Source organism: Tigriopus californicus, chromosome 7, assembly GCF_007210705.1.
Source record: "Tigriopus californicus strain San Diego chromosome 7, Tcal_SD_v2.1, whole genome shotgun sequence".
Classification (NCBI taxonomy): Eukaryota; Metazoa; Arthropoda; class Copepoda; order Harpacticoida; family Harpacticidae; genus Tigriopus; species Tigriopus californicus.
In genome coordinates, this window is record NC_081446.1 from 15,014,374 (window position 1) to 15,031,530 (window position 17,157).

At 40.9% G+C, this 17,157-nt stretch overlaps 1 protein-coding gene across 1 annotated transcript; it reads left to right on the forward strand.

Annotated features, from left to right (window-relative positions):
• Positions 1 to 4,497: 4,497 nt before the first annotated feature.
• Positions 4,498 to 8,221, forward strand: LOC131883635 (carbonic anhydrase 2-like). Its single transcript, XM_059231147.1, has 7 exons — positions 4,498 to 4,593; positions 4,670 to 4,714; positions 4,796 to 4,957; positions 5,032 to 5,176; positions 6,231 to 6,357; positions 7,776 to 7,973; positions 8,041 to 8,221. The coding sequence occupies exons 1-7, from the start codon at positions 4,560 to 4,562 to the stop codon at positions 8,155 to 8,157; spliced, it is 828 nt and encodes a 275-aa protein (XP_059087130.1). The 5' UTR covers positions 4,498 to 4,559; the 3' UTR covers positions 8,158 to 8,221.
• The last annotated feature ends 8,936 nt before the right edge of the window (positions 8,222 to 17,157 follow it).

Genomic DNA, 17,157 nt, shown 5'->3' on the forward strand with positions numbered 1-17,157 from the left:
TTATAAAATAAAGGATAAATCCTTAGATAAGTCGTGCCATGAGCGTTGAAGTGTCTTTTTCAGCTTCCAGAATGAACCTTTCATGAGGGCTCTTCACAACGGTGCAAAACCATTCAGCTGTCCCATTTTCACCCAATAAGTTTCTGTGTTTCGACAACGTGTCTCACCTTGATTGGAACACATGTAACGATTCAGAGTAGTGATGGGGGAAGCATTTGTACGAATATATTACTCGTAGACCTTTCCAGAAAAACGAAGACCAGTAACACAACGCAGTACAAAGAACAGGTGATGCATAAAAATAAGGGCATATCAACGTTCTCATCAGAATGGTTGATGGATCGCCTATGCCAGGAGGAAGTCTCTGATTGCTGACATAATGCTTTCCATACCACTATATTTCATTTGAGCGTCATCTAGGTTCCTCGAGAAGTTTTTCATTCTAATAAGGTCACTTACTTAATGACTTATTATATGGCATTGACACCAGAACTTGGAGTGCTAGCTTTCCACGTTTGTGCTGGGAATGAAATCTTTTATAGACAACTTTGTATTGTCTGGTCCAGCACATGTCTACAAAATCACTTGGTCGCCGAATTCACAAGTTTCCTGTTTTAATTTATCTTATGGTTACAATTCGCGAAAAACATTGATGTAGGAAACGTTTCTGTCGAGCTCCAATGGGCCTTAATTGCTCTGGCGATGAGTAGTGCTTTGAATGGCCTGAGAAACATAAAAAAGTGGTGGATGACATTTTGGTGTTTGGCTCCTCGTTTGCAGATATGTGTACCAGTGTCCGAGCTGTTTTGGAACGTTGTCGCGAACATAACATTACTTTGTCCCCAAAGAAATTTGTGTTTAGTAAGCGTGACACGACTTATGTGGGCTTCAAGATCCGTTCTGATGGGATTCAACCGTACCCGGCAAAGTTGGCCGCGATCCGTGAATTCCCAAAGCCAAGCAATGAGACTGATCTCCGTTCATTTTTTGGCCTCGTGAACCAGTTGGGATCATTCTCGTCTAACGTGACCAAGGCCGTGTTGCCCTTGCATCCTTTGCTTTCGACCAAGAACACTTTTGTATGGCTGAAAGATGTTCACGATCCTGCATTTGAAAAGGCACGCCGAATCCTTTCGTCTACTCCAGTGTTGGCCCATTTTAATCCTGTCCTGCCCATTAAGTTATTGACAGATGCATCCCGTTTGCAAGGCCTCGGTTTTGTATTGTTGCAAAAACACGGTACGGAATGGAGGATGATCCAAGGTGGTTCGCGGTTTGTGTCAGACACTGAATCTCGTTATGCCGTTTGTGAATTAGAACTGTTGGCCATCGTTTGGGCAGTTCAAAAATGTCGTCTCTACCTGCTTGGCGCCGAACGATTCACAGTGGTGACAGATCATAAGCCGCTGATATCGATCATTAATGGATTTTCTGTGGATGCCATAGAAATTTGCCGCCTCCAAAGGTTGAAAGAGAAACTGGCCGCCTATGTTTTCACCTTGGAATGGTCCAAGGGAAAGTCCCACTGCATTAACGAAGCGTTGAGCCGGGCTCCGTCGAAGATCCCATAGGTGGGAATGATGACAAGGATCCGGATTTACATGTTCAAGATGTGATCGTGAGCTCGATTCGGAGCTGTGACATCGATGTTGATCCCGCCCTAGCATTGTTCCGTCTGGCTGCTAAAAGTGATCAAAGTTATGTGGCCTTAAAAGACGCTCTTCAAGATAACCGTGTGACCAAATCCAACTTACCTCAATGTGCTCGTCCTTTCTCCAAGATTTGGGATGATTTGACAATTGAAGATGACCTCATTATGTTGAATTGTTGGAAAATCATGGTTCCCCTCAATGCCCGCAAGGAGGTGCTTCGGCTTCGCCATTTGCCTCATCAGGGGATGACCCGCACCTACCACCGGGCCCGTAATCTGTTTTAGTGGCCTGGGATAAAGAACAAGATCGAGGTCTTGGTCGAATCGTGTGAAACGTGTCAATTATACCGCCCTTCGTTGGCCAAGGCACCCAAGATGTCCGACTCGCCTCCCACACGCCCGTTCGAATCCCTCAGCGCCGATTTGTTCGAATTTGGTGCTAAATGGTTCTTGGTACTTGTTGATAGATTCTCGGGATGGCCTTGGTGAGATCAATATGGAAAGACCCCCCCCGAATACGCAAGAGGTTGTGAGGTCGATGAAATCGATATTTGCGTGATATTTGGCTTCCTATTTACAAAATAAATTAGAGTGAAGATGAACTTCACAGGAATAGGATGCCTTTTAACTTTCACTTCATGAATATCTGAAATATATCCATTATGAATAAAGCTCAATCTCTTAAAAGCATAAATTACTAAAATTTTGACCACCCTGACAAACGGGAGAGATCATTAAAGGCTGACACTTGTAGCAACGCATATGAGCTGTCAAAGGTAGGCAGGCATGAGCCAAAAGTAGTGCTATTCCCCTGCGTTGTTGTTTCAGGTCCCCTATAACCCATGTTTTCTATGGCTGCAAATTTCGGAACTCTTGATAAGCAGCTGGAAAGTAAAAAGTCTAAATTTCATACGGTTATTGGAAAGATATTATTTATATTTTATCCGGGAGACTGAAATATGTTTCAGAGAGACATGCGAAAAGATTCAAAAATTACGTTAATTACTCTGATAGCAAATCCAGATAAGTCCGGAACTTCGGGGGGGTCCATTTCTTTTGATTCCCCCAATTCCATGTAAAGCAACATATGATTAAGAAGATATAACCATTTGTAAATGAATTGTGCTTTTCAATATCGACAAGTTATGTTTTTCATCATACCATTTTCCATTCTCAAGCAAGAAACTTCCGTGAGTCTAGAGAAGCAATAGCTTGTTTGCACCAATACCACTAAGTGAGAATGTCAAACGACAGGAATTGACGCAACAAGGGCCAAGTGGCTTCACAAAAGCGTGAGTTTGAACGATGATTCATTTGTTTCGGCAAACGGGATTCTGATCATTTTTTGGACTACATCCGTTCTTAAACACCAGATGTGTTTAACTCGGCTTTGCCACGGTTTGTGCGTCGGATCCGACATGGTCTCCCAATCTGATTTGAACTGACCTTTTGTGGTTCGAGTTTGAATCCGGAAAATTTCGCTCCATCGGCTCCGAATCTTCGCAGGGCGTCTGTAGGTGTTGATCCAGTAGGAGGATTTAAGTCAGACTCGGACAAGTTTTTGACTACAATTCCCGATCAACCTTATATTCAAGGGCTAGCCAGATCAGCCAACTTTAATTCGTTGGTCGATCAAATAATATATATAAATAAAAGTTAGGTAAAATGAATAAATTCTCGTCTTGAATTGCTGGGATTCCAATCCCAGCAGCGATAAGGAAGTCCGCAAAAAAGTGGCTTTAATGTGAAAAATTCGTTCAGTCCTAACCAATTGTAGGTCTTAGTGTTTGAGAGCTAAAGTGAATGATTTGACTAATACTTTTGGGACGTGGTTTTTTTCACCTTTCCATGTCTCTTCAAAAAGCAATGAATAATAATGATAACTGTTTTAAAGGCCTTTGTCCAAGGTTTTATAGGGTCATACAAAGTTTAATGCATGTATATTAAACGAAAAGCTAACCGTCCAGTTACAATGCATGTGAATTTTATTAGTTATTATCTTATTAGTTACTATTTTGTTTCCATTTGCAAGTGTGGTATTATTTCATAGTACGCCTTTATACGTGGATCTAATATTTTTTTCGCTCAATCAGCCAAATAAGATACAATTCAAATTATTTAACAACGTGCTTTTGAAGTTTTTCATCTAACAAGACAAAAAGCATTTGGGATTTAGAATAAGCATCCCACAGGCATTGGGCAACCAGCCTCAGATGAGCAACGTTGAAATTGTCAGATTGGCAACGTTGTTATTGAAATTGACAGACATATCATTAACTAAACTACTGAGTCGCCAATAGTTCTTCCATTTATCTTGATAGAGTCCGGATTTTGCCCTGCGTGTAAGGAGAAATAACATCAGGATGTATGTCAGGGTGCAGATATTCGGCCAATGTCCAAAGCAACTGCCGGTCAAAGGACTTATTCAATACTTACAAAAGTAAAAATATTACTAAGAGTCTATACCTCTATGATGAAGCCCGTATGAGCAATCAATACCAACCGTAAATTCAATTGCGACTAACTGTTGGAAGAATATTTTTTTCCCCATTTTGTAGTATGCAAACTTTCAGTCAATGGCAATCGTATATCCTACCCTACCCGTAATTAATCTTTCATGACCCTTAGTCTAATGAGTCAGGCGTTTGTACACGTGGCGTTGATGACAAGCATCTTGTCACTGTAAAGTGAACCGAATCCTGGTTACAAGCTCATCAATCAAAACCTAGACAGAATCGAAAATAAACTGTAACGAAGTCACTAGAATGAAGGAGACAGGAGTACCCCTATGTTGATGTGTCTCTTCAGAAGGTATATTAACAGACAACCATTGGCAACGTAGGCAGTCCTCATCATCTTACTCGTTAGAAAGCGGCCGTTCGTACATCCTGGTCATCTGAAGTTCGAAATGGTTCGAAAGGTGTTGCTGATATTTGCATTGGGTAACGGGTTCATTTGTTGCGAAATATCACAATAACATCGTTTTACTTATAAGGCTTTCTCTTTTGAATCCAATAGTTCAGGTGGTCTTTGGGAGTGACATGGCACCATGGAATTACGATGGTAGGTACATCCATACTACGTAATCATCACAACTCAAACGGTGAAAGTTTACAGATTCATGAATGAGTTAATTTTTTTTAGACACTATGAAATGGGGTGATGATTATCCCTTTTGCGATGGTAATGAACAATCCCCAATCGACATTAAGGATGCAATGGAAAAAGAATTTGACAACTTGTTGTCATTCAGTACGAATTACATGACATGCATCACAGGAACCCTGTTCAATAATGGACACACAGGTATGAACAAACTTACCGGTGTCATTGAATTCATGCTACGAAGGAAACATCCACATCAACCCTATTGATTCCAGTTCAATTTAACGTGGACGAAAGTGAGCCCTCAAGATTGATATTCCAAGGACCACTAGGAAGCCAGCCCTACAAATTGCTGCAATTCCACTTACATTGGGGTTCCGATTCCACGAAGGGCTCTGAGCATACCTTGGATGGCCAAGCGTAAGTTTGGTATATAGTATTGATTGGTGAACCAAGTCTTATCATTTATCCTGCTACGTGGAGGATATGGCTACTTGTAGGTTAGATCAAGTCGGGGAAAAGGACATGAACAAAAAAGCACGTTGGGGTTGAACAGGTTTATTAATCCATCAGAATGAAATTCAGAAAAGTGCCAAGTTCAAAGATTAACTGACATTTATGACATTTTTGAGTGGGTTCACTCATACCATTCATTGATCCAGCATTGGAAAACACTAGCGCTATAGTCTTCAACAGATTGTGAATGAACTGATCCACAGATGTCTAGTCACTGGATGTCGGAACACTACGTTGGCTAAACAGTACTCATGGGGACCAAATAGATAATCACGAGAGGTTGCAACTAGGGCTGCCAATTCACATTTTTAATGGCATATGACATTAGTGGTGGAAAATTAGAAACCTGTTAGTAACCCTCAAAAAGTAACCCTGATTTTTCTTCCGTCAAACAATTCAACAATTTACGGTACGATGGAATTGGTTGCTACTTTCACTCTCCAAGCTTTCTGGCAGCCTTGAATTTGAAATTTGATCTGATCCCATCACTACTACACAATACAATCAACTGGTTTGCGATAAATTCTCAAGGGACCATTCATTCCACTCTTTAGCCGGTCGAATGGTCGGCCATCCGACATCCAGTGTCTAAAAATCTAGGATTGATGGTGGTTTCAAAGGCGTTCACAATAATGATGACGTAACCAATCTGTCTTGGCTAGCAGATTGCACACCAGTGCTGCAATGATTGGTCGATTCATCTCTTCAATGTCATCTTGTTTTACTTGCCTCATATGCTTCTTATGGACTTCGACTTTTTTTTTAATCGATGGCGGATCACCTATTTGAAATTTAATGATCATCATCGCGCCACCTTGTTTCTTCTTTCTCTGTTTGCTTTCTTATCTGAATAATCTATTATGCGTACCAAACCCATACTCGAGTCACATGATGATATTTATTACTACCAGTAAAGCTGCCATAGCATTTTAAGACGGTCATTATTTTCTGTCTACAGCTTCCCTGCGGAAATCCACTTGGTTCACGTAAACGCGAGTCTCGACGGACCCCTTGGTAAGCGGGGTGACCTGGCTGTGGTCGGCTTATTCATCGAAGTTGGTGAAAACGCAAAAATGGCCTTTCAGGTAAGACCCCTATCTCCCCCAATTAACAAACACGTCAATCAGAAGACTCATAATCCATTGAATATGAAATTACTAATGATGAGAGTGCGAGGTTAAACTTGTCACCAATGTTTCACGCTTTCAATTAAACCTTGAGCTGACCGCAAACCTTGATGTTAAAAGTGGACTTTATCTCCGTATAAACTCAAAATACTCGAGTTCTTTCTATGGTGGAAAAATCTAAACATTAGCATCGTTATCCATTACTTCAATTAGTGAAATTCACCAACAACTAAAAAAGTTTTTGTAATCAATCAAACCTGGCTCCTTTCCTAACAGAGATACAATGAGAAACTTTCGTTGACATGATTTAAAGGGTGGGCCATTTAAATCTGCACCCGCTTTGAGGCTCCATAACTCACAATTGATTCGCACAAAGGTGAATATGGTAACTTTAGAGAATTAATCGATACTCCGTGTCAGTTTAGATGCAAAAAATGGAGACTCCAGCTCAATTATCCTTCAGCGAATCATAGGAAGAACCTCCAATCTCAATTTGAAGCCACGCTGAAAAGGAAAGTTTTGAGATGTCTGACCATGTGAAAATGCCCCTAGGATTATCAGGAGCATTAGAAAAGCTTCGGTTGTCTTAAATTATGACTATAGGACTGGTGCAACCGAAAAGCTTATGAAAGGTCCAGAAAAAAGCGATGGCTTTGTCAATTTGGTTCATAACGATCCAAAAATGTTTGTTGGATATTTAAAGCCCCTTGTCAACTGTTCGAGGTGATTTGAGGCATCATTTCCGCATGATCATGATTCCGCAAGGGCCAAAAAATAAGGACCCTTCTTAAGCACTGCGTGACATTGTTGAAGAAATTCAAAAATTATGTTCAACGACATATGATTTGCTAATTTTCTTACGAAAAATACTCTGCCAAGATCAAATCTTGAGCAAACATCATCATCGGTGGTTGGCCAAAAAACACTCATGAAGTCCCAGAGTGATGACAACCAAGTTTCATGCACATTCTATGGTGTTTGTTGTGATCAGTTTGGAGGGAGGTGAACTTCATTTCTACTATGGCATCAAATTAAGACTATATTTGTTTCTTAAGATTCTGTGTATGAAGAATTGAGCTACATCCACCATTGTTAATTTTAAAACTCACAAGAAGTATAACTTACTTCTTTAAATGTATTATTTTCACCTTTGACGAACCAATCACAAGTTATGCGGCTTTAAAATGGCGGCAGATAAATAACGAAATTTATTTACTTCATATTTTCATCCGATGGCAAATATCACCATGGCTAATTGATCTTTCTTTGAACATTCGTTAGAAACATGAGAGGTTAGCTATTATGAAAATATGTTTTACCATATACGTTGATGCATCTCTCAAACAAACATTAAAAAATCATATTTCCCAACTAAGCCTCTGGTTGAAAAACTTCCGAGTCTGAAGAATAAGGATGACAGCACTTCAATTACCATCAACATGGCAGACATTCTGGGAGGCGTGGAAGATTTCAGCAAATGGACCACCTATCTCGGATCTTTGACCACCCCTGGTTGTAACGAGATTGTGACTTGGATTAATATGGAGGATCCAATCAAAATGGCCGAGGAAGAGGTAAATTTGTGAAGAAAAATGACCTGAAAACAACCACTTTTACAAATTTAATATGCCTCACTTCCAGTTGAAAGAACTAAGAACACTCATCAATTCCGATAAGAAACCAATGGTGGACAACTTCCGACCTCCATTGGAACTTAAGGATAGAAAATTGTACAAAAATATGCCAAAAGCAACTTAAACGTTCGTACCTGTCCGTGTCATTTCAAATAAGTTCAGATATGCTATTGATCCTATTACATTATAAACACATCACACTATCTATTTTTTGTGTTGGAAAAAGAAGAATATCAAAAAGAAATGTTAGGTAGCTTGGTGAGCGAAGTCGACCCATCGGATTCTTTCTTCTCTTCTGTTGCTAGCCTCAACCTAGCTCGCCCACTTATTTTCTTATCTCCTTCTGTCCTCAGGGAGTATTTTCCTCCTTGATTTCCACCCAGCCGGTGTTGTCTACTTGCAGTTGGTTCTCAGTCGAGGCGGTTGGCTTTTCACCAGCCTACGTTTCCTTTTGTACTCTAACCACTCTCATCGTTTTCTTTTTTATTTTGTTATTGTCCATTTCTAACAATTTTTCTCTAGCTCTTAAAAGACGCTTCCAAAAAAAATTTCCAGTTGGGCAGGTTTCCAGTATTTTAACTTCCCATTTCGGAGTTTGATAGTCTTGCTTTCATAACCATGGAAACTTTATTGAAGGGACTTTTTGATGGTACCAGGAACTGTCTTGAGTTGTATTGGATGGGAAAACTCAATCCTTTATTGATAAACCCTTTATCATAGAAGCCTTGATAGCGTGGGTTGGACACACGCAACCACTAGTTGATTGTGTGAGTCAAGTGTAGGCAAAACAGACACAGGCACTGACACTCTTGATTTGTTAGATCCATTTCCTGTAGTTAAAGAGGTCAAAGAGAGCACAGCAGAGAATGCTCTCTAGATTTGCAATGTCCATAAATGACAAAGATTCAAAAAGGCAGGGAAAGGTTGTGAAATGGCTCACCCAGAGTGGTGTCCCAAACTTGGGGAGGTTGCCCTTCTCAAGTTGAATGAGAAGGCTTGTTATAAGCAAGGGTGTGGCTATTTTCATCCATTCAGGTGCATAAAATCATTGAGGCATAAGGTATGCTTCAATTTTAGGTGCACAAAGGCCCATCTCAGGGGTACTAGGAGGTTGTCTCAACCTCATTGTTCAGTCTCTCAAAGGACTTTTCCAACCCTTTTCTTCTTTCCTTCCCTCTTCCCTCTCCTTGTTCCCTTCTCCCTTCTCCCCTTCATCCTCAATTTCCTTAACCTCGTTCCTACCCTCACCTTGTAACCCCACCCCAACGTCTGGACGCCATGAGCCCAACGCATCTTTTCGATTGTATGCTTGGGTGGCGTCCAGAGCCCCTTCTCCTCCTGTTCCCTTTTATTGTGTCACCACAGGTTTTCTCACCCTCCACCTAAGACTTTTTTTCTCCAAAAGCATGATTTTCAAGGTTAGCAGGACAAGTCAAAATTTGATTGCTCTAATCCATCAAAACACAATCTACCCCTAACAGGGCTTTATCGGAATGTGCATTTTCTTATTTCCAAAAAAAAATAGCACAAAGATCAAGGTTCTTGAGGAACTAGCTTTACGCGGTGTTACTCACAAAACTGATAAAGTGTTTTTTGCAAATGCCAAGACTTCTAATAACGATTTTCCTTGATATTGAAACAAAAGGAACAACTTTTGTAACAAATCATCTTGAATTCTAGCTCATATTAAAATACTGATCCACTTAAAAGCTACAAAGAGGAAGGAGACGTGGTGTAGTGGATAGCGCAGTTTTTTTTCATCCTCCGCCTAAGATGAGTTTTGTCCAAAAGCAGGATTTTTTAAGGTTAGAAGGCCTTGTCAAAGATTTGATAGCACTAGTCCATCGAAGGACAAAAAGCCCGTAAAAGAATTTATCTGAATGTGCATTGTCTTACTTCCAAAAAGGATAGCACAAAGATCAAGGTTCTTGAGGAACTAGCTTTAGATAGGTAGGTCTCGTTCATTTCCATGGCAGAAACTTGGCTTCGACCAGGGGTCTTAGAGGAAGAGCTGGCCATGGTTGGTTTCAATTTAGTTCGATGTGATAGAGTACTCCCTGACAATCCCATTTTCCGCATGGGGGCGTATATCTATGTGTTAGAAATGACCTGCACACTAGTCATGTAAATATGTCTAATGGAGAAGTAGAGGTCTTAGTTTGTCATCTTCAAGGTCTCGATCTGTCCATTGTGACAATATATATCTTGTTCAGTAAGCTCGTTCTTGTCAGCTCTCAAATTCATAGGAAATGAGTTGGACCAGTCAGTTTGCTCAAAGGTTTTCTTTGTAGGGGACTACAATTTTCCGGGCAGCGTTTTAGAATGGGAGGCTAGTCCCGATGGGTATATTCCCATTTCGAAATCGACATCTCAGTCGTTCGAAAAGCTGGAGGAATTTGCGATCTTGAGCAATTTCTCCCAGCATGTTGGTGTAACCACTAGAGAGAATAGTGTTCTCGACTTGGTTTTTTTCAAAGACCCTGATCTGATAGAGTACGTCCATGTGACACCTAGTAATCTGTCAGATCATCATGTTCTCGAGATAGGGTCGACCATTACTCAAAAGCCGGCGTGCTCTAGAGTAAGACCGGCCAAAAAGGTCGGTCTGGCTGGCTAAGTTCAAGTTCAAAGATGAGCATTGCCCGTTTATTATAGAAAGGTTAGGGAAGCTTGACCTCATTTCAATGCTAAAAAAGAAATCATCCATTGATGTAGTCTTAGACAAAATGATTCTAGTTTTTGAGGACGTCTGTTCCACTATAGCAATCTCTGAATGTGTTTTAAAGAATAGAAAGAATTTGTTCAAAAAGAGTTGCAAACTAGCAAAAAAGCTCCAGAGCAAGTTGAAGAAGGAATGAAGAGTAGCTCAAGAGGTGAGGTCGAATCCGAAGGCACTTTTCTCTTATGCAAACTCCAAGAGAAAGATGAAACACCCTGTGCGGCCTTTTGAGGTCAATGGGGAAGCCATAGACAATGTAGGGACTATGGCCAACATACTTGGAGACCAGTTCTCTAGTGTGTTTTCAACTCCAAAGCGTTTAGGAGCAAAAGCCCATTGCTCAATTGATGAGTTTGTTGAGATTGGCAAGGCTGTCAAGTTGGGGGTTTAGATGATCTTATAGTCACAGATCAAGAAGCTTTAGAGGCCATCAGGGACTTGAGACCCTCGAGCTCTCCTGGCCCTGATGGTGTGACATCTCAGTTTCTGATGCGATACTCACTGGCTCTTGCTCCTGCTTTCTAGTACTTGATGCGTTTCATCTTGGACCAGGGCAAGTTCCCCTCTTCTCTGAAGCTAGCTCATGTTGTTCCAATTTTCAAAGGAGGAGATAAGTCGCTCCCCAGTAACAATAGTGCGATTTCTCTCACTTCGAATATTGCGAAGGTGTTTGAGAAGATCGTGAAGTTCAAACTTGTTGAATTTCTTGATATTCAGGCAGTTCTTCCTCCTAGCCAACACGGGTACGGAGCACATTTTAGCACGGTTAACCAACTGATTGAGCATATAGAGCAGGTTATTGAGGGACTAGAGAGTCATGAATCAGTTGATGTAGTTTATCTCCACTTTTCCAAGGCCTTTGACAAGGTAGATTATGGTCTTTTAGTTAACAGGCTCCATGAGATTGGGATCCAAGGCAAGGTTCTCAATTGGCTAAGAAGTTTCATTTCTGGTCGGAAGCAATTGGTTAAGGTTGAGGGATCCCTTTGTGACATACATGATGTCAAGTCGGGTGTTCCTCAGGATTCCATTTTGGGTTCTCTCCTTTTCATCATCTTCATTGCTCAGCTTCAGAAGCTTGGTAGTAGTAATGTCAGTATCTCTTCTTATGCTGATGATACAAAATTGGTAGTTGGTAGGAATGGTCAGAATTCCGGTTGTCTGGCAGAGGTCCTAGACCAAATCTACTCTTGGGTTGCTGCGAGTAACATGGCACTGAATGAAATGAAATTCCTCTCAATGACCTTTGGGTCGACGCCATTAGACACTCCACTATTAGATGATGAAGGTAAGGACATTGAGAAGGTCTCATCCATGAAGGATTTAGGTGTAGTCCTCCAAGATAATGGAAAGTTCGATGAGAATATCCAGTTGAAAGTTGGTAAAGCTTTTCAAACATGTGGTTGAATATATCGCACATTTAAGTCCAGAGATAGTATCACGATGCTAACTCTGTACAAGTCGATTGTTCAGCCGCATCTTGAATATGCCTTTCATATTTGGGCTCCAATTAGTTCAGCAGGTTTGCAAAAGCTCGAGCAGGTCCAAAGATGTTTTTCTAGGAACATTGAGGATATGAGAGAGCTCTCGTATTGGGAGAGGTTAGAAAGGTTGGGATTGTACAGTACTCAGAGAAGGTACGAAAGGTTTTCAAAAGCATTCATGAGCTTTGTCCCAACCCAGGATTTAGGGTCAATTCTTGTGACCATAGAGGCTCAATGTGTGTTTTGAGAGCACCTTCAAGCCCTCGAGAATTCAGGCTAGTCCGAACAATGAAGTCCTCTTTTCTTCTTTCTCGGGCTCCTTCATTGGTCAATCTGTTTCCCTCTAATATTCGTAGGGAATACGTAGGCCTAATTGATCCGGTAGCATCTTTCAGGTCAGACTTGGTCAAATTTTTAGTTAGCAGTCCTGATCAACCGCGTATTCAAGGACAGTTCGGTCTACCAACTCAAATTCGTTGGTGGACCAAATGTCATATAAAGATTGAAAGGTAATAAATAGACGAATCATCGCCTTTCATTTCAATAGTACTGGGGATTATATTCCCTGTAACGGTTAGAAAAGCCCATGCAAAATCAAACCAAAAAAAATATCTGAGTTTTAATGCTTGTCGGGCCCTGGGTGTTGTTGAACCCAATTTTATAATGATACTCTTTATTGCGACTCTTGGTCATGTCATGGCGTAAAAATAACTATAAAATAAAATACGATGTGTATGCATTAAACAAAACAACCAATCATTTCTGTAATCGAAAGAGAGGTCGAACTAATACCGGACCTAAATGTTTGGTCCATGAAAGAGCGAGAAGATTGGATTACATCCTTACCTTCTTCGCCTTCTAGGGAAGATTTCATAAACGTTGAATCTAAACTTAAGGCCATTTACAGTACGGCATTTGATGATTCAAGTTTAAAACCCATGCTCGGTCCAATCGTGGGTGATCCTATGGTCATCACTAGACCGAGGAAAAACATTTAATTTCAATGAAATATATTTTTGAATATTTTGGCCTTTTAGACGTTTTCAATCTTTTCAGTTTGCGATACCTGCGAGATTCTTGAAGGCTGTAGCTGTGTCCGTTTTGGTCGCTACCGAATCTCCAACTGATTTCATCGTACCTCTAGCGGAAGAGGTCAGAACCATTTTCGGGATGCGTGATTACGACTCAAAAGAGAGGGCAACATGAGCTACATGTGCACAATGTATTTCATTCTTAGATCGAGCGCGTTATTAAACAACAAATTCAGAATACTCATCTTTCAGCATTTCTGTTCGCATGCTGGAAAATATATTCATTCAAGTGGCCAATAACGGGGCTCAGTGGGAAAATCTCAAAGAAATGAGTGAGGTGTGCGAAAGAAATTTTAACGCAGCATTTATCTCGAAATCACGCAACCTCATTTCACGAAAGAAACCGGGTGGAGATTCAGTTGTGACCGCTTTGGCATGACTGTCAATGCCAAAAAGAGCTAGGGGTCCAACTAGGTGTCCTTCAGACGGACGCATCCAAATTGCACTTTTGCAGCTCCATGATAGTGAGTGGCGACTTATTTAATGCGGATCCCGGTTTCTGAAAGATGCAGGGAGAAGATAGACTATTTTAGAGGTGGAAGCATTGGCGATCTACTTGGCAATTAAGATGTGCCGAATATATTTGGTGGGTTTGGAGAATTTTACAGTCTTTACTGGTCACAAACATTTGGAAAATACTTTTATGGAGCAAACGTTGAATTTGATTGAAAATCCTTGAGGGGATTATATTCCCTGTAACGGTTAGAAAAGCCCATGCAAAATCAAACCAAAAAAAATATCTGAGTTTTAATGCTTGTCGGGCCCTGGGTGTTGTTGAACCCAATTTTATAATGATACTCTTTATTGCGACTCTTGGTCATGTCATGGCGTAAAAATAACTATAAAATAAAATACGATGTGTATGCATTAAACAAAACAACCAATCATTTCTGTAATCGAAAGAGAAAATACTTTTAAGGAGCAAACGTTGAATTTGATTGAAAATCCTCGAATTTTGACTAACCGTTCTAGACTCTCCTCCTTCAAATTTCATGTTGAATGGAAGTGTGGCAAGCACCATTACATTCCCGACGCCCTATCTCGTTTTCCCATTTGGGACCCCAATGAGGACGATGATCTTGATAAATGTGCCTTGAATCTCCAAGTAGCGCTGATCAGGGCTAAAGAGATTGACCTTGTTTGGTTGGATAATCTTTCGGCCCACGCGCCATCATCTTCGGAGTACCAGGCGTTGAAGTCATTGGTCGAGAAGAACGTCAAACCTAAGGTCAGAACTGGATCTCTCTCTTTTCAGAAAGATCTCAGATTAATTGTCTGTGGTTGGCGATCTAATATTGCGAGGATCGCGCTTTTCGAGAGTCTAGTGCTATTGCTTTGGGCACTTTTGCTCACTTAGTGATCTTGAGTGTTTGGTTGGATCAACCATGACGGCATCTATGGCAAGCACACCTGCAGCTCCATTTTTACTGACTTTCAAATGACATCTTTAACAGAGAGGAGAAAAGGAATCTGAAAAAGCCTCACACCTCCAACTCTAGCCAATAACGAGTTCTTGATCGGCCATGTTTGTGTCCTATTTGATCCACAACTGAATTAAGTCCTTGTTCTCATAAGTCATCTTTCTCTTCGTTACATATCATCACAGGAAGAAAAGAAAAAAGGTCAAAAAATATGAAAATGGACAAGAATATTTTTTGTGACCCCAAAATCCCAAAATATGTGAAAAATATGTTTCATGTAAAAACATGTTTGGTCTGACTCTACTTATCATCTTCTCAAACTATTACGTCGTCGTCATTCCCGCCGTCTCCGGACGTCGCACTTCCTTGCCAGCTTGATCTTCTACGAATTGTGGCGATGGTAAGAATGTTGTTTGTGTTACTGAAAGAGCAAGTCCATCTCAGTTAGCTTTAGTTCATGTCATCAAAGAGAAAACGAGCAAGGAAAGTGATGCGAAAAGAAGTTAGACATAACATTGGACGGTTCTTTTACAGGGAGAAGGATTTGTGGTTTGAGAGTCTGAATATCTTCGTTTTGTTCTTTGATTGCGTAAACCTCTTAATGAATTTTAAAAAGTAAACTATCACCAAAATCTGGTCCCTAGTCTGATTTCTTGAACATATTTCGTTAATACTTCTGTGATTATAGGTATGTTTTGAACCTTTGTATTTTCGCCATTTATTTCAATGATTCGTATGCTTTCCACTCTCACTTCTGTAGCTTCCTGGCCACATGACGTCTCAAATAGCCATGTTATTGTTCCACTGAGGATCCACTAATATTTAAAAATATTATGGCTCTTAAACGTCACCTAATCTAGGCATCAATCAGCCCACGGCATGACATATGAAGTTTGGCAAGCAAAAAAACAAGACATTTAGAGGACCTTCAATTGTTGATCATGTGAATTGTATTCAATCATGTTTTGCATTCGTCTTGTCGCAAAGGCAAGATATCACGAATCAGGGTCAATTCCTAACACTGGCATTGACCCTTCAACTAATTGGCCTGTGTTGTAGAAAAATGACATGTTCGCCACGTATTGGTCAACCTAGATCACTGTCGCCACGCATTGCTCGAGCTAAGTTACGAGACTTTTACTATGTTGGAAATTCATAGAGTTGACGTGGAGAGAGTAAGTCGTAGACTGCCGAATATTTCCAGTATTGTTTGGTGGTTTTTAAAACTCGTCACAGCTTTTAAATGAATCATCCATACTTAGAAGTACAAACTATGATTTATTTCCCAATATGGTGGCCTGGCCGTCGAATGCATTTTAGAATTCGTTTAGGCAATCCAGCATGTAATTTTTCCAGGACGTAAGGCGAGATCTTTCTCCATGAATTTTCCAGATTACGGAAGAGGGTTTGCTCCGAGGTCGCTGGTGCTTTGTTGTTGAGTTGCTCCTGGAGTAAAGCTCACAGCTGTTCAAAAGGAGACGTGTCAGGGTTATTGGCAGGCCTTATGCCCTTGCTCCAGAAACAACCGAAATGTTGTTGACACCAGTTATAGGCCTTCCTCGAAGTGTGCGCTGGAGCGCCGTCTTGTTGGATCAAGCAACAATTTTCGTTCAAGAATGGAACAAGTTTGCAAGTGCTTGACAAAGCTGGCAACAATGGCATGGACAATATTTCATCAACATAATACTCTGCATTTACAGACTGCTTTTTGTGAATAAAATGCAATTCTGAAACCGCCCGATGGCTGATGACGGCCCAAACTTGAACTTTCAATGGAAACTTGACAGTCGGTTGATAGGGACGTCTTCAATTTCATTGTCCCAAGCGCGATCTGTCTGACAATTTGAAGGATGAAAAAGCTCGAATGGACTCTCGTCGCTGAATAGGACCCTCCTCCAGTCCTCCATGGTCTTGTTCTTCCGCTCCTTGCAGAATTGAAGCTGTGCCTTTCGTTGCGCCTTGCTTAGCTTTGGTTACAATCAGGGTTTGTAGGGTAGAGCGTTGAGTGTTTCGGGCAAATATTTGTTGACAAAAGGCTTGGACACCGGGTATCCTTTTGCGGCCAGCCTTTTTTGCCAGCTTTCGCGTAAATTGCCGCTTCTTCATTAGATATTTAGCAATGACGAGCCTTTCAACACTGGAGATTGTTGGCAGCCTTCCATGGCCTGGTCGGTTTTGCAGCGATTCGTCAGCCTTCGCTTGCTTCCACCAGTTATCCACCGTTCGCAAAGGGATCTTCAGACTCTCGGCGACCGTCATCTTCCTTTCCTGCTTCAATGTCCCCATAGGTAGAGCTTAGCAAGCAAAAAGAACAAGGAAACGAAAGAAATCCCCTAGAAAATTATTAAATGCGCCTTGAATTGCTCATCGAATTAAATCAAGTGTTTGGGGTTCACAAAACGTCTTAAA

Coding starts and splice junctions, on each gene's coding strand:
- LOC131883635 (XM_059231147.1), top strand. CDS start 4,560: ATGGTTCGAAAGGTGTTGCTGATATTTGCATTGG. Junction 6,358..7,775: donor ACGCAAAAATGGCCTTTCAG/GTAAGACCCCTA, acceptor TTCCCAACTAAG/CCTCTGGTTGAAAAACTTCC. Junction 7,974..8,040: donor TCAAAATGGCCGAGGAAGAG/GTAAATTTGTGA, acceptor CCTCACTTCCAG/TTGAAAGAACTAAGAACACT.